Source organism: Ambystoma mexicanum, chromosome 7p (genome assembly GCF_040938575.1).
Source record: "Ambystoma mexicanum isolate Mex_15411 chromosome 7p, UKY_AmexF1_1, whole genome shotgun sequence".
Classification (NCBI taxonomy): Eukaryota; Metazoa; Chordata; class Amphibia; order Caudata; family Ambystomatidae; genus Ambystoma; species Ambystoma mexicanum.
Genome location: NC_090939.1, coordinates 364,558,913 through 364,581,226, shown reverse-complemented (window position 1 = coordinate 364,581,226; position 22,314 = coordinate 364,558,913). Strand labels below are relative to the sequence as shown.

Here is a 22,314-nt window from a genome sequence, read left to right as displayed (position 1 = left end):
GCGTTGTTCTGAAATGTTCGTAGGGGGTGTCCTGCAAACGGTGTCCGTATTGTTCGCTGGCAAGTTCAAAGTGTTCTAAGAACACTCACATTGTTCGCGGACATTAAAAGTTTCCCATAGATCATAGTTGAAATTTTTGACTCTATGGATGTGATATGCTGCGGTGGTTGTTGCCAGGGCATAGAGTCTTGGGTGCATGGCCATTTGGCCATGCACCCAAGACTCTATGCCCTGGCAACAACCACCGCAGCATATCACATTCATATTTGTTTATAACTTTGGGTGAAAAACAAATGTATAAGGAACAAAGGTATTAGATACTATGGATGTGATGTGCTACTATGGTTGTCCTTATTATTGTATACTTACTGTTTGGTCTAGTAATGGGAGTCCATGTTTTTCTTCTTAATTTCTGTGATAAAAGAAAATAGCATGTTAGTATTAGTATTTTGTAATGACTTATTACATTGTATAAGCAATATACTTTTATTTTGTTTCGACCCTCATATTTAGTAGAGTACAAATCAGAGTACTGTGCAATTTGCTCAGTTTCTGTATTTGTTGCTAAAATCATTGGGTCTGTGGGAGAAAAAAAAATCCATGTTGGATTTCAAAAAAAACCTTTTTCTGTTATGCTACAGTTTATTTGTTTGTTTGTTTTCAGTGTTCACTTGTTGTTTCTGGATAATGCTTTATACTTTGCTTTGTTGTATTTTTTTTGGAACAGTAACAGATTCTTCATTTGTTTTGATATTATAAAATTTTGGAGCAGTTAGATACCAATTGGCATATTCTAACTGTCTATTTTTTTAATATATTGTAGTGGTTTTCATTTACCTATTTGGATATTGTTAAATTTTGGGACAGTTAGATACCAATTGGCGTATTCTAGCTGTGTATTTTTTGGCCTAATTTAGTGGTATTCATTTATCTGATTAGTTGTTGTAGAATCTTTGAGCTGTTAGATAGCTTTTGGAGTATTCTAACAGTTTATATTATTTTAACACACATTTATAATTTTGGGACAGTTAGATACCAATTGGCTTATTCTAACTGTGTATTTTTTGGTCTAATTTAGTGGTATTCATTTATCTGATTAGTTGTTGTAGACTCTTTGAGCAGTTAGATAGCTTTTGGAGTATTCTAACAGTTTATATTTTTGTAACACAAATTTACTTAAAGGTTTAAATACAGTTTATTTATCAAATTTTGGTTTTAAGAACATCAAATAAGCGTTTGTAAGATTTGCTGGTAATCTCTGCTTTAGAGTAATGGTACTATCATTACATTCAAACAATCCACATTTCTTTTTTATGTATGCAGTGTAGTGCCCTGAATTGGTTGTGGCTCCTGCGTGGTAGATTATACCTATTGTTGTGAAGGTTTTCTTACCAAGTGATATTTGACCATCTGTGCATCCAGTCAGCTTGCAGTTGTTTTTGGTACCATCTGCATTTTAACGTAGAAGCATTAGTATTACGTATTTACTATTTGTTTGTATTACTAACGTAGAGCAATTATCTGAATTGCAGGTAGAGCATAATCTACCATGGTTTGCATTTTGTACAAGTTGCTGAAATGGAATGGATTCACAATTTGGTATTGATATATATATGAAGCATTCATTGGGGATTTCTTCTTGTGTCACATTATTGCAGAGAGTGCATGTATGTTTCCACATGTATGAAATCTGAAAGATTTCATTTATAGGTATGTTTTTGTTTTCCAGTACTTGTAGTAAGTACATTAGACAATCTTGTGGATGTTCCTGTGAGTTTATAGTGAAATTCACCATTCCAGCACAGTAGTCCAATTGTCGTCTTATTCCAAAAACACTATGGCCCTCATTACGACCCTGGCGGAAATCGTGGTGCAATATGCACCATGGAGCACGGCGGAAAGCTGCCGATACCGCCATGGGGGTTGGCGGATTTACCGCCCCATTCCGACCTTGGCGGGGCGGTAAATCCCCATTCCCCATTTTACCCTTCCCCATTCCCATTTTTGCCCCATAGGGTATAATGGGAGTGGGGAAGGCGTTAATTACGCCACCGTAAAATACGGTGGCGTAATTAACAACAAGGTCCCGTAGCGCCATGGATTTCTCCGCCCGGAAAAACCAGGCGAAAAACGCTCCATGGCGCTACGGGAACTCGTAGTAGGGCGGACGGGTCCGCCGCGAATACCGCTGGCGTAAACCCACTCCGCCAGGGTCGTACTGAGGGCCTATATGTGTTGTCAGGATTGTTTGCTGCATTTCTGTGAAGTACTAACATTTGCAAACACAATGGGTCCGTACTGTGTAAGTAAATATTGTCAACAATTGGTGGTAATTGAAATAGAATATTCATTGCTACATTTGCATAGCAACTTACACCAACTATATTTGAGAATTTAAATGGTCCAGGTAGTTCTGTATCTAACTGCTTTTTTGGAATTTGTCTTCCTTCTTTAAAGAAGTACCTGGTTTACTTTCTCTAATTGATTCTTTTTTGTTTGTGGTACTTGATGAAGTATTAGTTTCTTTTACTCTCTTTGGAGGATTTCCAGTGACGTCCTGTTGCATTTCAGTTTGACTTAGTTTTCTTTTACACCGTTTTAGTTTTTGTGGAACAGAATATGTGTTTAGATGGGGAGTGTATAGTGAGCAAAGTCTATTATATTCTAAAATGCAAGGAATATCAGCGTTTACTTTACTTGCATCAAAGTTGATTAGAAATAGACCGTCAAGTGTACGTAAGCGTGATAGTGCTACGTAGCTCATGCCTTCTTTAAAGACTGTGTTACCAATATCTATCATTGCTTTGTCTAGGGTAAGACCTTGTGATTTATGAATTGTGACTGCGTATGCAAGAGTTAGAGAAAATTGTTCTCTGCGTACATACATATCTTTGAAGAGAAGGAATCTAGCTGTTGAGCGTCCTATCCGTTTTACTTCTGAAAGTTTGTCAAAGAGTATATTGACAAACTGAATTTTGTTGTCACGTGGGTATGTTTGAAAGCCAACAACTGTACCCAGTGCTCCATTAACTAGTCCTTGGTCCACGTCAAGGTTACGTTTAAGCATTACTCTGCAATTTAAGGATAATTTTAACATCTTTTCTAAGCCTGCTGTGTTTGAGATTGATTTTTCTAAATTATTTAGTCTTGTTGTGGCTTGGTCACACATGGGTAGTGTCATACCATGTACATCTAGTTTGTCTGTGGCGCTAATTTCCATTATTGGTTGCATTTCTTTACTTAGCATGATTTCATTGAATTTGAAACAGCTTGCAAGATTTGGCATTAAGGCCATACATTTGACATTTTTGTGGGCTAATTGTTCCATAACATCTGTAGCACATGCATTATCACCATGAAGTGCATTAATGTGCCGGGTTTTCAATGTTGCTTCTGCTTCTTTAGAAAGTATACCAACTCTCAAACTTTTTAAAATGTTGGCATAAGTTAGATCTGCAGATTGGCGCATGTTTTCTGTTAATTCTCTGTATTGGAAATGTTGCCAAAGGTTGAAATTTCCAATGCTGCCAACAGTTTTACGGCAGAGTTTGTGCCCTAATGTTTTAAAAATATTTTCACCTTTTACTGGTGTTAATTGAAGCAGATCTCCAAAAACAATAATGTGTTTTCCTGCAAAGAGCTCTTCATAGTCTGTTTTGAGTACTTCTTGTAATCTGAGGTGAATCAAAGCTAACATCAGGTTGGAGACCATGCTCACTTCATCTATTAGTAGCATTTTCATTTGTTTCAATACTCTGCGTAATTCCATTGCAGCTTCTGCAGAAAGTGTGTAATAGTCTAATTTGTTCTGGTGTTCTACTGGTAATAGTAGTAATCGGTGTAATGTAACACCACCTATGTTGTAGGCAGCTAAACCTGTGGGGGCAGTGACAACAGCTGACAGTTTGTTGTTTGTCAATTGTTGAAGGAACTTACTAATGATTTTGATTAGGAATGTTTTGCCAGAACCAGCTTCACCACTGACGTACAGTAGTATAGGTTTATAATTATGGCAGGAACATTCTTTATTTTCATGTTTTACACCATATGCAATTTGTTTTGTTACTTCTTGAAAAATGCTACTTTGCTCATTGTTTAGTTTTGATTGTAGTATAGTTGTCTTCCTTATCTTCATACTGACACATGGTGTTTTCTACTTCTATCATAGCTAATTCTGCCTCATTTGTTATTAGTGGTTATACATTTTCTTTAGCCAGTGGTTCTTGGCTTCCTGTTACAGAAGGTTGACTACTGTCAGGAGTATCCTTATCTAGCTGAGCTTGGCGTTCTTCTTCATGTTGCTGTTCATTGTGCAACATTGTTTTGTACTGTGTAAAGTTTACATCAGTTATAGTGCTTTCATTTGCTTTGAAAGCATCCTCATATGAGTCATAGTTATCTAGTAATTGTTCTTCTTTTCTCCATGGTTTGAAGAGTTGTAGCAGGGACATATAATATACTTCTTTATGTTGAGGAGTCTTCAATGACAATTTGATATGATTAATAAAATGTGGTTTAGTGAGTTTAACTAAGCTGCCTTCACAGTCTGTCACTCTATATTTACCTTTTTTTTCATCTGGTTTCATATTATTTTTGTATGTGTAGTTTTGGGCTATTTGGTATAGACACATGTTTTCCAAAGTATTACTTCTCTTTGGGTAGTATGTGTCCAATAAATTGTTTTTTAAAATGTCTTGGCTGTTGGGATCATGCTTGGCTATTGTTTCTATATCTTCATATGATTTTAGAACTCTTTTTCTAGATTTAGCTGGACCAAGACTTAGCCATACTATATTTTCAGATTTACCATACAATGAAGTACCAGTTTAACGATCAGCTGCTTCATAAAATCCACATTCTCTATGGGTGAGCACTTTTATGCCCAAGCTGTATAATTTCTGAGATACTGTTTTATCTGATGACAGGTCATTCCAGAGGTTTTGGAGCTCTGTCTTTTCTGCTTTAGTTAAGTATGCTGTGACATATCGTGCAACTGCAGTAGAATTGTCTGCAATGTACTGCACATCTATGTTTGATATATTTTTCTTCTTCTTTTCTTTTAATGTAATATGTATTTTTAGGTGACTTTCCTTTAACAGTATGTCTAACTGAAGACATGAGGTTGTTTACTTGACCTGTATTTGTAACTGGTCTAGGGAAACCAAATCGGCATTTGGTGTAGTATTTGCCTTTGTTTTTGTATTTGCGACGACAATATTTGTGTCTGGCTTGGTATTCTTGTCTGCAAAAGAAGTGTTGCACTTCTCCAAGGGGAGGAACAGTTTTATTACAAATAAAATGTAGCATAGCAATGAAGCGATGGTGAACATATCTTGAAACATTAACAGGATCCAAAGAACAAAGTTCTCCAGGTGTTTTTATTTGATATGCGTAGGAAATCATGTAAATCTTCCCATGCATATTCTGCACAACTTAATGTAACAAACCAAGTGGGTGGGCCAAGGTTTCTGATCATACAACGTACATCTCCATGACGTTGAAACCAGTACTCTTTAGTACCACGCATATTTGCTAATAGATTTGTAATATTTGATTGTAAAACCTCATCCTTTTGTTGCACTTTCTCTAATAATTGTGTAGCTGTCATATTTTGAAAGTGTGATCCTGATTTTAATATGTGTGCAACTCCGTAACATAAAGTTGCTAGTTCACTTTCAAAGAGTAGGTGAAATATGTATTTTGTCTAAATCTGGTACCTTCAGAATACATCCGTAATGAGCGGTATTCTGAAGCTGATATTTGAATAGGTCTATCATCATATCTTCCTCCTTTGCCAGTTGGAAAGAGTAGAGGAAAAGCACGTGCTTCTATACTTTTTTCCCATATACTGATTGGCGATCCTTTTGTTTGACGCATTTGGTAAGTTTCCAGTACATCTTGTACGGTGTCATTGCAGTGCAAAGGATGAATTGTATACTGGTCTAAAGTATTTGATATTGTAGCAGGATCTAGTAGCTCAAATTGACCAGCTTCTTGTGTTTCTTGAATTATTTCAGTTGTATCTTTCAAGTTTTCTTCAATATTAATTTCTTTGTAATATTCATTATTCTCTTTAAGATATTGGAAGGCTTGTCTAACTTTATATAAATCTACCAGCTGTTGCCATATTTTTTTGTCTTTTGTAGGTACTCCATTTACTAATTTAATTAAAGATTGGTGCATTGGACGTTGCACTCCTAGAGTATGCACATTTTCTTTTAGATTTAATGGTAAATAAACTACTTTTCCACAAATGCCTTTTACCTATTCAGAGGGAGGTAATTTTGCTGTTTTTGGTTGAAGGCGTATTATTGCTTGAAATGGGTGTACTGTTTGAATTATGATGCTCTCATATAAATTAAGTTGTTGTAGAGGTTTTGGTACTGGGTATAATTCCAAATTATTTGTGATAGAACGTGAAGGTTGTTGTCAAGTTTTGTAGTGCAATAACTGCAAAGTATTAAGGGCTCAGTTATTTCATATTTGTTTTCTGCTAGAAGGTAGAGAGCTAATTCAAACCATTTAGAATCTTCATTGTCTTCTATTTTGTATGATAGGTCCACAGTTTTTGTGTTACTTTTATAAAAAATTCTACGGCAACATACACATACATGGTTTGGTACTTCAGCTGATGTACTTTTAAATTTTGTATTTCTTTTTTGTATGTGTTTAGCAAAAGGTTGCCATGTGTAGAATTGTTGCTTAATTGGTTTAAAGCTATTTCATTCTGTAAATGGCTTTCACTTCCAAAATATTTTTTCTGGATATAGTGATTTTCTTCAAGTAGGTCTTTTGCTGTACCATGTAGAAGGATGTTATTTAACTTTGCTAGTGCTAAAGCAGGACTTTTAGCATAGTACAGTTTATAGACTAGATTTCTTATAGTTGAATGATGTGTTGATATCCTTTTGATATCATGGAAAGTGGTTTTACAAGTAGATCCTGTAATGCAGGCCAATGAATGTCCTTGTAGTCCTGTGTACTTGCGCACTGGACAGGTATCTATATTTTGCAGTAATTTAATTTTGATTTTGTCTTTGCTTTTTACATATTTATTGAGGAATTGGTGTAAAGATTTGAAACATTGTTTGGGAATGTTACACATTGACGTGCATGGCCATTTGTACACTAGACGTTCTGATTCAGTTGAATGGAGGGGTAATTCTAAGTTTTCAGGGCATATTTTTGTAAGGAGTACTTCTTGTTCCATTATGGTATTATTCACTTTTTCATAACCTCGACCACTGCTATTTATGGCAATTGTATTAGTTTGCTTTTGTTTGTACGCTTCTTCAATAAAATATGGTTCTGTGCTCGTAGTGTGATTCCATTTACCTCCGCAGATACTTAAGAAGTTCTTTCTGTTGACATTTCGCTTATTGAGAAGTCTTTTTTGTAATTTAGTTATTAGTTTTGTTAGTGGTTTCATTTTGTTTAACAGTAAAATAAATACATTTCTTTTGAGAAGAATTGCACTGTCCATCAATGCTTCTAAGATTATTTTCCTTCGATAGGTTTTAAGCTTTGAACCTGATTTCTCTCCTGTTTTTATAAGATTTTGAAGGACTTTGTGACGGTATATTTTGGCTAAAATACTTATCTTGGTATGCTTACTTTGCACTATATTAAAATTTGAAGAAGTAGTTTTATCTGTACTGATAGGTGATTTTCTGTTAATTGTTTTTTGGTTTGTTTTACATTTTGATAGAGGAAGCAAAGTTGTTGTACTTGAAACTTTTTGTGTTTCACTAAATGATTGTATTAGCTGTTTTGTTTCAACTTTTTTTTACAAATTCTGCTAGAGATGGATGCTTATGTTGGACACCTTTATTTTCATTTGCTCTAATTTTGCGTTGCTTTCTACGGAGTTGTCTTTTGGTAGGCATTCTTTAGGGTCTGTTGAAAAAAATAAAGAAGATATGGGTTGGGATGTTCTGGAATGTATGTGTGCTGTGTGCATGAGTGTTTGAGTAAGATGATAAAGATGTATGTAATGGTGTGTGATTGTGCATTGGGAACTAAAACTAGTAGGGGTAGGTATTCTTGAATTTATGTGTCACTAAACTGGGGTTCAGATGACAAAAAAAAGTAAGCTAGTGGTGTGGAAAAGTACAAATAGTAAATGTAATGTATACAATTAAAACAGTTGTTTGTTCTATAATATGAAAATTGTAGTGGTTCAGTTGGCTAATTTGTGTGTCCAAAAATAGAAATTTGTGGGCCATTCTGGTTTTTAAATCGCAGTTTACGACATGGACATTTTTGGACAAAGTGGTACAAAATCTCTATTTTAAGAAACCAAAATAGCTGGTATTAATGTTATAGTATATTTGATTAATAATTTAAATATTATGGTGATATTTTACTTACTTTTTTTTAAATGAACAGGTAACTTCTTAGTTTTTCTTTCTTCTTCGAATTCGGCTGCTTCTTTTCAGGAAACTGGTCTTCACTGCAACTGTGAAAGCTTCAAATTAGTAACTTTGTTTGTGTATAGCACTGTTTTTAATTTAGATATTGATTTTTTTAATTGAAATCCTCAGTGCCTTCTGTAAAACTATTAAACTAATGTATTTACATGAGATACATTGCATCAGTTCAGTGTATATGATATGTTCTCAATGAGCAAATTGTATTGAATGACTAACTGTAGCAAAAATAAAATATCTTTACTATGTCTTGTGAAATTTATAATATATTAGTGAATACCACTATTTCTGTAAGTAAACTGTTCTAGGTAATAGCGCCTCAATGTCATGTCTAATTTAAAGTAATTAAGTAAATAAATAAATAAAAACAAAAAATATGAAATTGTATAAGTATTTTTATAAAGGTTTAAACATAGATTGTGTTTGCATGCAATTTTGTTTGAATATATGTAGTCTATATATTTCATTTAAAAAATGTTAGTTTAACATGATTTGAGTGTGTGTGTTTAAAGAAAGTAAAAAGTATAAAGGTGTATAAGTGGTAGTTGATTTTAGGAAATTGAAAAAAGTACAGTAAATTCATTTAACAGATTTTACAAGGTAAAAGTCTGTTTGAAAATGTGTTCATCTACCATAGCTCTCAAGTCACACACTTTTGGCGGGTGTCACACGCCTTGTAAAGTGCAGACTCACCCGCCAAGCCTCCTGCACGCCCATTCATTCCAATGGGCGTCTCACCCGCTAAAAACAAAATCGGGTGATTTCACCCGCCTGTAAAACAAAAATGGTTGAGAGCTATGTCATGTACTATACAGAAAATATGCATACCTGAAGTTTGTGTTCATGCATATGGATATGCGTGGAGCTGCAAGTAGAAATCTTGAAGACTTGTACAGTATTTTTGGTAGATGCTGCTTGCCAATGATATGACACTTGTACTCAGAGAGATTCAGAGTACATTTGCAGTGCTGATCTATGATGATGCAGTTAGATGTAGAGGTCTTGAATGTGATTGGTGCATGGTCATGTGATTTTTGAGGTACATCCAATGAGGGAATGGCAGAGAGAGTGTAGTGGAAATGGTAGAAGGGCTGTTCATGTTACGATATGTCCGCGGACATGGCGGTAGTTCCAGGACATCGGGAGTTACATCCGGGGATTTTTGGTTTCAGAAGTCATGCAAATGAGAATAAGCACTGAAAGGGATTGGTCAGGAAAGTTTGGTGGGTGTGTTGTGCCAGGAGAGATTTTTTGAGATACTCTTTTTGCTGAGAGAACAAAAGATAGCTATGGCTGTGTGTTTCAGAAAACAGATTGTTTGGATTTTAGGAGATTCGTGGATACATTGGTTGAAGGTGCTTGCAGAAAGCTGTGGAGTAGCTGTAGATCTTGGATTCCCACATGTGGAATTACACTGGCATGGAGTACGTGGAATGAAGTGGTTGGTTTTGCTACCTCTCTGTGCTACTTTGGAGACAGAGCAACATCCAGACATAATTGCAATTCATTGTGGAGGGAACAGTTTAGGGCATGTGACTGGTTTTTTTTGCAATTTGCTATGAAAGAAGGACTGAGGAAGGTTATGGACATGTTTCCTAATTCGCAAGTGATATTTTCACGGATTGCGCAGAGACAAATGTGGCTTCGTTCTTCTTCATTTGGTCCACAAATGGAAAAAGCAAGGCGCAATGTTAATAAGGCTGTTTGTGGCTTTCTAAGAGATTTTGGCATGTCTTCTTTTCACAATGAAAATATTATGTTTTGTAGTGCATACATTTTTCGCAGAGATGGAGTCCATCTTACTTATGCTGGCAATCAGATTTTTCTGAGAAATGTACAAAATGCATGGCAACCTTTTTTGGAATTACAACAACGATTTTGAAGTAGATGTTAAGCATTTACAATTTTTGACTTACAAACACCACCCAAAGGCTCTTTTCAGAGACACCACTTCTTTCCAGAGAAAATTACAATGTTTGTGATGGAGTAGTAACCCAATTTTTTTAATGTTCGCGAACTGTTCGCGGACTTCTCAAAAATACAAAGAGCCCTGCTTCATTTATTTTCACTTCTATTTTTTAACTGGGAAAGGCGGCTCTGAAAAGAGCCTTATTATTTTTTGATTTTTGTAATTTTGTATTTTTTTTGGTTTTTCAGACACGACACAGTAGGAGAGGAGGGTAAAGGAGGGTAAAGGGGGGGACACCAACCACAGGGATAAGAAAGGGGAAGCTGAGAGAGGAAGATGTAGAGTGGGTTTTATTTGGGTAGTGAGCAGGTCTTCTCGTGCTCTGAGACGATAGTCTCAAAAGCACTCCGAAGTCGCTCCCCCCTGCAGAGAACTGTGTCACAGTACATACATACAACAGAGGTGGTCCTTGTGGTGACAGGATCAGAAACAGAGGATGAAGTAGAGGAAATCAACCTGCTACGTTCTTCGCAAGGTACAACCCAGCGAATAGCCCCAGAGTGAAATGACCTCAGGTGTCGCTTCATAGTAGTGGTCCCAAAGCTGTAGTTACCGTGCTTCCCGCGACTGAGTATCATTTTGCACTCATTGCAGGTAACATGGTTCGCACGAGCCTTAGAACCATTCTCAGACTCACGCCTAGTGCGGGTAGTAGGGATTTCCTCTACCTCATTCTCATCATCCTCTTCTTCCTCCTCCGCATCCTCACTCCTGTTCCCCTCTTCAGGCCCTTGGGGAGGTGGTGGTGGTGGAGGGGGTGGTGGTGGTGCTGAAGCAGGTGCAGCACCAAGTGGCAGTTCAGCAGCCAAGGATGCCATGTCGATGATGGTGTAGTCTGCAGGTGGCAGCAAAAATCACTGTGTTCTGAAGAATAGCCAGAAACACAATGGGAATAAGCTCTTGGGCGTGGTCTTTTATAGGGGTGCTTGTGCGCGGTCCGCGGACATGCGCACTGTGCGCGGACAGATCGAATACAAAAAAAGGATCGGAAAGTTTCAAAAGGTATATAGAAAGTCAAGATTGCTATGTGGGACTTGTGGCATGGTGAGATTTTATTGAAAAATATTATGGAAAGTTTCAAAAGGTATATAGAAAGTCAAGATTGCTATGTGGGACATCACTGATGACATCACATGTGCATTTAACTTTTAATGAAAAGTCTGTACAAGGGTTTCTTATTGTAATGTCAATTTAAAAAAAAGTGTCAATGATCATTGGAATAAATATCAAGGGCTATTTAGTCCATCCAGTATACTAAGGTGCTCATGTAGAAACATAGGCATTGTGTGCAGCATACATGATGGAGGTGCAATATTCATAAGCTTGCCATGTTGAATAGAGAAATGATAACTGTTTTCTTATTAGACTTTTGCATACTGTGAAACATGTGATAAGTAGATAATAAAACACAAAGAGACAACACCACATACAAATATGAGTATATACAAGGAAATTGAAGTAGTAGCAAAAAGTGTTCATAACCTAACTGATTACCTTTATGCAGAGAAATGATTGCTCTGTTTCAAAGCTGCTACTTACCCTATATATATATATCACATGATGTGCCTGGTCTCTAAGGAAAGTAGTGTGAATTCAAGATATAAAAATATGAGTATATACAGGGAAAGTACAGTAATAAAAAAACAACAGAACTATCAGAAAGTGCTGACAACTCTACTGATTATTTTAATGCACAGAAAGGATTGCTGTCTTTCCAGCTTGTGTCTTCCCCTATGTATATGTTTCATATGATATGACTGGATCCTAAGGGAATTATTGTAAGAACATACTTGAAGGATAAGTCTACAAATATACTACCATTTCCACTTTTAATTCCTGACTGTTACTGAAGAAAACCATGTGGCCTAGATATGTCAGTAAAGGAAAAAAGGCGGAAACAGACATGTGATGTCATCAGTGATGTCATCAAAGACATTTGTGATGTCATCTTTGATGTCCTGGGTGTTAGTCTTAGCAGAGCACGGTGGTGGCGCGAGTTATGGTTGCTTAGCTTACCATAACTGGCGAATTTCAAGGGTTTTTCGGTTTTACTTGGAACCATACGTCCCTTTAACAAAGTTTTTTCACTGAATTTCATAGGTTTTTAGTAGCGCAACTTAACCATAACGTCCCTTTAACAAAGTTTTTGTTCACTGAATATATATATATATTATGTTGTAAACCCTGTACAAAGGTGCAGGGAAAGCGGAAGGCACTCCAGGAAGTGGTTTTGCTAACAGAAATTATGGCAAAACAATGAGGCACCAAACCATTTAGTCAGCCAAAAAAAATTCTTTAATTAAACATATGTCCAGGACAAAAGAGAAAACAACACGAAAATGACGCGTTTCGCGGTAACAAACCGCTTGTTCACGTTTAGGGCAAGATATATAGTCATTCACCCCTGTATGAATTGGGTAATTAGAAAACGATTTTTAGCAGCAACATAAATCAACCCCTCTCTCACATTTGTAGCCTCACTGGACCTCAACAGGCTAACTCACAGTTCGCTAATGTCTTTTCCCAGCACTCAAAAGGACTTCTTCCTATGCAAAAGTGACACACAAATCCATCATAAGTCACTCAACATATAGGGAGCCTAAATCATTCCATGTGTTCCATCTACAAACACCCCCTCTCACTCCTCCACTTACCAATACAGAATGTCATCTGCACTAAACAGGAACTCTGCAGAAAGACCAAGCCAATGAAGATTCCCTGCTGAAATGCATTCCTATCACATCAAGCAGTCACATGTCCTGATGCGATTATTCCCATGGTGCAGTAAAGATGGCGGCCATCTTATAAGTGCTAATTTAGAATGTTAATAGTTAAGAATGTTCCACTTGTGAACTTGTGTAACTTGGTTTTACAGAGAGTCACAATATTAAAAACAATAAATGATACAGTACTTGGAAAACCTTTTGAAATGATTTATTGCTCTTCCTTAACTTAATTAGGTAGGTTGTCAAGAATGAAGTGGCCATCTAAATGTCACCGGACCCATGGTTACCAGTCCGGTGTCATTAGGCACCTCCCCCTCCCACTACAATGATGACATGTTAATTCTATTGAACTCACCCACTTAGGAGGTTCGATCAACAGAGCACAATAAGGAGGATGCCAAAAATGGAACAAATCTGGCACATCTTTGGTTATATTAATGAACATGGTGCACACCTCTGGTTGTTCATATGGTATATGTGTCAACTTCTTGCATTTTGTTCTCTAAGCCCTGCAATTGTAATTATTATTTGTATTTGTGTTCTTTACATTTGAAGGCATCACATAACCATTTTCTCATGTTTTCCCCCTTTGTGATATTTTAGATTTCTTTCTGCAGTTTTCAGTTGATCATTGCTGCTAATTGCCATTGTTGCTCTATTTGTACCCTGAACAATACCCACACGTTATTTCTTCCATTTAAAAGTGTTGTGTCTTTTTATGCAATTGAATCTCCTGCTCTTCTGGCACTTCTGTTTTTTTTATCCCAGATAGAAGCACTGACTTAATCATTCCACCTATACTCCCTGAACTGGTATTAACCTCTATCTCAGTGACCACTTAGACCACATGGGCGCCCAGAAGCACCATGTTTTTGGCTGGGGCATTGACATCTGTTTGTGCTCTTTGCCCAACAGTCCTTTGGATTATGAGTGTAACTATGGCTCTATAGTCCCAGCATACTGTGCTGCAAGATAATGGGCCTCATTACGAGTCCGGGTGGTAACCCTGCCGGTTCTATTACATTTTACCGGCGACTGACTGCCCAGTGCACTGGGAGATTCCAAATCCGGCGGCCTGGGAAGTCAGACGCTGGTAAAATGTAAGTCCCCATTCCCATAGAGTCCCACAGGACTCTATGGGTTTGTGGACTCAGAAGCTCCGGCACCATTGCAAACGGTGCCAGCGCTTCCATGACCGGTATGCCTACTGTGGCTGCTGCGCCGACCAGGGTCAGACCTGTCGGGCACAGCAGTTCCGGCAGGCAGACTCCTAGTTTGCCAGTCTGGAAACAAGGGTGCCAGTGAGTTTACCGGCACCCTTGTTTCCAGAAAGGCAAACTTGTAATGAGGCCCAATTTTTACTTTAGGAAGCATGACAGGACATCCCAGCAAAAAGGCAAATGTCTGTACTCAGGTCAGGTAATGCCTGCCAGTAATCATACCATGATTGCCTGCCAGTAATCATACCATGATCTCACCATCCAGTGGTGTAACATGACCAATGGTATCCAAAACTGAAAAGTCTACCATTTCCTCCACTTAGTTCATCTGTGAAACTGTTATGAAATTAATTATGTATAATAGAATGTTTTCTACAAACACATTAAGAAATAGTGTGATGAAGTGATGAACTGAAGTACAAGGATACGTGTAGGCTAAAACGCCAACTCATCCATCACACATCTACATACCAAACACAATCATAAAGTTTACATATATTTACAGTGAAGCAATATAACTCCATCACCTTTTTCAGTAATGTTGGCTGATTGAAGGCTATAAACTCAAGCGGGGTGTGAATGTAGTTCAATAGCAATCCAAACAGCAAGGTCTAACAAGCCAAAATTAAGGAGTGTCTAATCAAGGTTCTATATAAAGATAAATACATTAATTAAACACATCCTCATACTATATAATAAAGGCCAGATGTGTTTTTGTCCAAAGCCGCCCTGCCCGCCTTGCCTAATAACTCCACTAGAGGGAGCTGGTGCCTTATGCATACAAAAATAAGACTTCAAGTTCATCTTCCAGGCGAATAAAATTTGTATTTTAACAATGATAACATACAATTAGTTGCAGAAAAAAAAACACAACAGGGATACAACTTTAACAGCAGACTTCAAGTTGCATACACTAAGAAAATATACAATAAAAAAAATATAAACCGAAATTCATTTGATTAAGTACTATTTCTCTAACAAAATACATCACTTTTTTTAAATGTACTTCTGTTTATTTATCTATTTATTTATTGCATTTGTTGTATGCCCAAACCCGGCGGTGTCACTGCGTAGTTACAGACATCTTGGATATAAAAACACAGTAGGAATAACACTACATTTACACATGGAACAAGCAGAATTCACATTTATAAACAAGTTACAGGATACAGAGAGTCAAAACAGAAGTGGAACATAGAACAGAAGAAGGCTGATGATGGATTGTGCAGCAGTGGGTGGGAGTGGGGAGAGGAGGTTGCCTAATCCTACCTGTTATTGATGTGGGGGGAAGGTGGCAGTTGTCTAAAATTTGTTGCATATCCAGGTGTTTAAAGACTTCCAGATTTTTGGAGCCAGAGCTAAGAAGCTGCTTCCCCCAGCTCTGGAGCATTTGTAAGGTGGAACAAAGAGATGTGCATTCTTATTTGATCTTAGTGCTCTTGATGTCTTGTTCAGGGTGTCAGTGTTATTGAGATTTATGGGTGCCTTCTTGGTCAGAAATGTATGGGTTGCACAGAGTGTTTTGAATAAACACTCAGTTTCCCTCCTGGTAGTAGAGATGTGATCCAATTTTCTGAATCCAAGGGCTGCTTGCAGAGCTTTATTTTGCAGCAATTGTAATTTGGACAAATTGGCGTTAGAGGTGCCCAGTACATTGCAATAATATAACTTCGATAATAAATTAGAGCCCGGGCCAGGGTAGTACAGTTTTGCGGCATGAGGAATTGTCGACTTAAGGCAATCCGTTTGAATGTGTATGAGGTGGTCGAGGAAAGTGTGTTCACGTGCTTAGACATTGTTAAGTTAGTGTCTAAGTAGACACCTAGGGTTTTAACCTGCTTAAGGACTGGTATGGAGTACCATCAATGGTGAATGAAGAGTAGTTGGAGTGGAGGGCCTTGATTTAGGCTGGGGAGCCCACAATGAGTATCTCTGTTTTCTCATGATTGAGGCAGAGGCTGTCAATAGCCATCCACTTTTGAATTATTGCATACATTTTGTTGATTGAATTGGATCCTGATCATGGTGGCCAGGATAGGGATGAGGATCTGGTTGTCATATGCAAAATTCGTATAGATGACACCCATAGCATCCACAACAGCGAATAGTAGCTTTGTGTAAACATTGTAGAGGGTAGGTGACAGGAAGGATGCTTGCAGTACTCCTAGTGGTCCTGGGACAGGGTCTGCCGCTTCTTTGCCGATATTAACTCAGGATGTACGGTCAGCAAGGAAGGATTGACCCAGAGCGTCGCTTCTTGCGAAAATTGAAAATCGTTAGCCAGAGTGGCATTTATAATTAGTCATTGTACTATTTCTTGGTATGTATTTTTATATCAATTATATTCTTCATGTACGTTTTACATTTTATTTGACTTCAATTTACTTTATTTTATGATCTCATGTCTACTTCGAATCATGCTGCACGTGAATTGTATTACTCTATCATCCCTCAACATTATATATTTGAGTCCAAAACTCTTAAGTGGAATCCAAGACAATGAGGAGCATATACAACAATTGGCTGTATGTACTATGTTGAACATTCAATGAATTCTTTGAGATTTTGTTTGAGGTCACTACTTCTCCATGTAAAAGGAGCAAGATCCTTTACATTTTTTTTTAATTAACTTAAATTACTTTAAAATACACCACATGATATATTTACACTCTGAAAATGTCTTCCTTTGTGCATATTAGCCTGTATACACAGGAATGTTCACTTTTGTACAATAATAACTAAGTAGAAAACACTGCAATACCAGACCCATGTAGAAAGACTACCAAAGGATATGTTACAGGGCTGCAAAGGGGGATTAATGTGACCTAGCCAGTCTCTATGTCTCAAAATGGAGCTGGGGGGCAGATATCAGTCAATAATACCTTTACAGTGTCAACAGCCCCTCCTGAAGAGGGGCGATAGCTCAGGGGCAGCGCGCTTGTCATGGTAGGAAGACAACAAAGTGCATCAGAGGTTTGAATCCCGATCATGCGCTTAGAAACCAATCACTGGTATTAAGTGTGTTATAAAAGAACAATTATGATAATATCAAATTGGTATTTTGGTGCAGTTCAAAAGCAGCAGTCGTGGTGGTCCAACGTTAAGCAGCAGTCGAATCGGGATCAAACTGAGGAAGGCTGTGATTTGAAACATTACCCCAGCAATGCAGACCAAGAGTAAACAATGTTTGCTTTGGCAGTTGAGGTTTGATGGTAGATGGCAGATGGGCTGATGATGGGATGAGCAGTCAGTACGATGCAGAGGCAAAAACGACAGTTTGGGAAGACAACCAGATTTGGTTCAATTGACAACTCATTTGACGATGACGAGCTGGTGATTTGAACACTGATTCGAGAGGTGCAGATGCAGTGGCGGTTCTTGGTCCGGTCCAAGGCAACGATGCACTTCTGGATGGTGCAGTGTGGCAGTGAACATGTTCAAACATACAAGCAGTGGCTCCAAGTTCTGTAAGTGCCGACAGCAGCTCCAGGGAGTGCTGGTGGTTTGCTAAGGGTTGAACATGCTTGAATTACAGCTCATAGTGGTTCAACTGCAAAACAGAAGGAATCCTGTCATTGGCACACAGGAGCAGTAAGTCCAACCTCAGGGTCACAGGACAAGATGTGTCCTTTCCTTGTTTGGGCTCCTAACATGGGGGAGCATGGAACACACCATTCTGGCATTCTTCAACACATTGAGTTCCTCCTCAGTAGTGTGTCTGGAAGATATGCAGTTCTTACAGCAGTTCACCCCACGTGGTCCCTGGGGACGGTTGGTGAGCTTGCCTCTGTCTTAGTACACCTGCCTCCACCTCACAACTGGAGTACTTTGGAAAGGACAGCTCTCCCAGCAGGGTGCAACAAAACCTTCTCGAAGGTTTGAAATTCAAAAATGTTTCATAAAAGTGGTGTGAGAATCCTTGATTTAAAGAGAAACGCCCACCGGTGATTGGTCTAATGCTAGTTCTTGAAAGAAGCAGACCTTGCCCTTCTGTTATCACATCCAAAGTGTGTTATTCTAGAGGAAGAGCAGGGGACAGAAATGAGAGGCAGAGATAAAATGATATGGCGGAACCTTCCGTCAATTGTACAGAGCTATCCCTGTCTACACTAACCCAGCCCTTCCCTTCTTAATTGATCAAAGGCACCGTTGGCTCCTTTGACATGTAGCACCCTGGTGTGAGGCTACTCCTTTTAAATGCGTTTGCTCCTTTGATACCTGGGCCCAGGGAAGCTTCATGTTGAGTAGCTCTCTTTGGGCAAGGGTGTTACCTACCCTCACAAAGAGACCAGAGAAGATGCATTACTATCCAGGTTGCTGTCCTGTCACTTGATGCGACCAGCCAGACTGGCCAAAATACATATCACCTTGCACAGCTGAACTGGTGATATCAAATTGTATATGGCTGCATGGGCTACTTATAATCATAACATTTTAGAACAATACCATACCATACCATACCATACCAGGGGTGCATATTTTAAATGCAGCCCATGTTTTCCAGAGGTTTGGCTGTCACTGCAGCTGTCAAGAGGACACCTTTGACCTCAGAAACTGCTCTGGGCAACTAGAAGAGCATGTACCACAGATCAGAATCTGGATACAGCAGAGCACAAGAACACACTTTGGTTTTGGCACGGAGTTTATGAAAGTGGAATCTGATGAGCAGATTTCCCTTTCAGAAATGAAATGACCTGCATCATTTGTTTCATTAATAACAATCCAAAGTGCCAGTGCTTCTACGCCCTTTCCACACCCCTAGGGCACAAATGAGAAAGGTTGTACATGTCTTCCTCAAACTTCATTTAGAAATGTAAATTCCTGTTACTTCACTTAGTTCCCATACCATTGATCCTACTCTCCCTTAAGGCTATTCAGTTGGTGGTATTTTGTAATCCTGCCATTTCTTCCTTTATTTTACATATCAGCAATGACTGTACTTTCCATCATTTGCCATTTTAAATGTAATAATGCATCATCTACAATGCAGCATAACAGTGCTCATGGGGCTACCAGGATCTTTTTGCTTAGTTTCCATTCATGCTCCATTGACCGAGTTTTCTGTTCCACCTTCATCTTATCCACCTTGTCACAAACGTCACGTCTGCTTTACCATTTGTCTTGTCTTTCTTTCACACAACATTATGTATTGTGTTTTTTTAACTTGTTTAGGAAATTCTTGCCTAACTTGTCTTTCTTGTCAATCCCACACTCCTCGGCTCCTCAATCTCCACTTTCAAATATTAATATAATGGCTCCTTAAATCTATTATAGTTATCATTTTTGGTAATCATATCTCTCTGCACCACTTAACATCACTTGCTGCAAGCATCACTCTCAGTCCACACAGCGTTCAAAACAGCCCGGCCTGGGTTTCATTTACAGCCGCCTATTGGAAGTTCTCTTACACAGTTATCCCTGTCATAAATCATACAAGTTGGCAGTCTAAATCATTTCATTTCCACTTTTGACTTGGGTAATTATATGTCAAGCACATTCATTCAATAATGTCTGAACTATGAAGATACTCACAGTCCTTGAAGCAAACGTTCCACAGAACATTAGAGCCTTCTCATTGTCACAGCTTTGACAGAATTCGTCCCTTTAATTCCTTATGTTTTAGTTGCTGCAAAGGATGTAAATTGCCTACATTTCGTGTTGCGATATATTTATCTAATAATTGTTTTTGTCTACACTGTTCATTCCCGTAATCATTGTCTTAAACAGATTAAGCAAACAATTAATGATCATTATGAAATTCCTCACATCCAGAGTAGTATGTGTCAGAACCAAAGGGTCATTGTTTTTTGTCACAATAATGTGATCATGCTGTAATCATGAGATATGGAAAAGGACATTGAAAATTCACTCAACAAATATATGTGTCTGCCTCATTTACTTTGCTTGTGTGCAACCAGAATTGAGAGGTGGGCATCTAATCGTGCATGTGAGCTAGTCTGTGCATCTATTTGAGTGTGTTTGGGGGGGGGGGTATCTGCGAGTGTGCATTTGTGCTTAAAGAATACGTGAGGCACTCACCAACACATTTTTCACACGCAAACATGCATACTCTGAATGAGTAACACACATATTACATTTAGATTTTTAATTACTTCAAAACGAGTTATGATAACCTTTTTTTTTATTTCTTTGCAGTAAAGAAAGAACGAAAACCAGCCCAACACAATCTACACTATGGATTTCGAAGACTCCAAGGACATCCACAAGCATGGAAGTTTAATTTTCTTCTAAATTGACTGAACTTGGAACAAAGCTTTTGGGATCTATTTCTGTCATCTCAGAAGAACAGCTTGGAATGGCTTAACCTCAGCATATCAGCAAGATGAACATTTGTAGGCTCCCATTTGAGGTCAATGCTGGAATACCTTTTATATGTAATGTTTAGCCTTGGTTCAATATAAAAGAAATGTCTTGCCAATTACATTGAATACAAATTATTGTTGTGCAAAATGAACATCTTTTTCCAGCTGCAGTTTTGCAAGGAAGGCTGCAATTGATGTCAACGTGTCTATGAAGACATGCTAATGTTAATATGTCTCAAACTACAGCAAAGATATGACTTTTTGTCAGTGCTCTTCATTTATTGTACTTAATGGATGGACAGTAAATCATACGAATATGGATAGATGCACAAATTATTTATCTTTGAATAAACATTTGATAAAAATGCGCATTTGGTCTGTTTCAGCACTGTGCAATTGTTTCTTTGTTTGTGATGCTTAAGACATCTTTCCTTTTCCAGGAGCCGCATGGACCATGGATAAGGTATTTGGTGATGATTTACAGATTTGCACAGAAGTCTTCAAATTTTGCATGAATTCAACAATCTCAATTCTGTTAATTAATCATTGCGAAGATAATAAAAAGATGGTTGTTAATTGTCAATGTTAAGTGGCATTACATTTCTGCTATCACTCTTACATATAGATCCAAGTAAACTTGTATAATCGGCAGTGCACACTTGGAATGAATTGTGCCCCTTATACGTCAGCTTTGCATGGATACAAATGCATTAATCTAATTGTAATAGGTCAAACCGACCTTCTATGGGAAGTACAGCTGTGTAGCAAGTTACTTGCTCTAATGATAGATTGTAGGGAAGGAAGCCCATCACTAACACACCTGCACATTTTAATTAGAAGATGTGTCAACACATGTGTAGTTACACTCAAGCATTTCCAACAGGATAGTTCTGGAAACATGTTGAACATTACAAAACAACACCCCATGCCACAGTGTCCTTATTGAACAGAGTAATGACAACGTTTTGAAAGATGTAACCTGTTCCCAGTGCCGTTTACAATAATTGGAAATGCATTACATTACAACAGACAGCCAGAGAATGTAAATCGTTTACACATAACTGTTGCATCAAAGTGAGAAGCAACGTTATAAATGTGAACTTTTAGTAGTCAGTGGCTAGCATTTGCTACAGGTAAACACATCAAAGCCAATACTAAAGCAATAGAACCCAGGCAGGGGGGCATTACCGATCTGGTAACGCCACCGGGTGATAATTACAAGCCCCAGTGAAGTGAGGGCTTTAACGTAGCCCTTGGGGCCTTATCAGACTGGTAATGCCCCCCTCCAAATGTTCTATTGCTGCTAGTACCCCATCATGTTGTACCGCGGTACTAACAATGTTTTTTTCTCGAGTTCCAAAACGACGTGAAAGCCATTTCTCACCTCGAAAAAAAGAAGAACAAAATAGCCACCATGGAACATCGAGAAGGGCCAGATGAAGAATGGAAAGGAACTTGGAGGGACAGAGCACACCGAACACCTGTAGCAGGTTGGTCTTTTTCGGGTTGTTAGAGACCCACCAAGGGCCAATCAGATCATTTGTAACAATCTGATTGTCCCTTGCTGAGTACTAATATTTATAAGAAGCACTGTAAGCTTTGAGAATCACAGAAAGAAAGTAACTTCAGACCACTAAGAACTGACTT

At 38.1% G+C, this 22,314-nt stretch overlaps 1 protein-coding gene across 5 annotated transcripts in view; it reads left to right on the top strand.

Annotated features, from left to right (window-relative positions):
* Window positions 1–21,034, top strand: part of CHODL (chondrolectin) — a 381,063-nt gene extending 360,029 nt beyond the window's left edge. For all 5 annotated transcript variants that reach the window (XM_069636400.1, XM_069636398.1, XM_069636401.1 and 2 more), the window contains one exon: window positions 20,501–21,034. In XM_069636400.1, coding sequence (XP_069492501.1) covers window positions 20,501–20,601 — 101 coding nt within the window. In that variant the 3' untranslated portion in view covers window positions 20,602–21,034. The remainder of the gene's footprint in view (window positions 1–20,500) is intronic.
* Window positions 21,035–22,314: the final 1,280 nt, after the last annotated feature.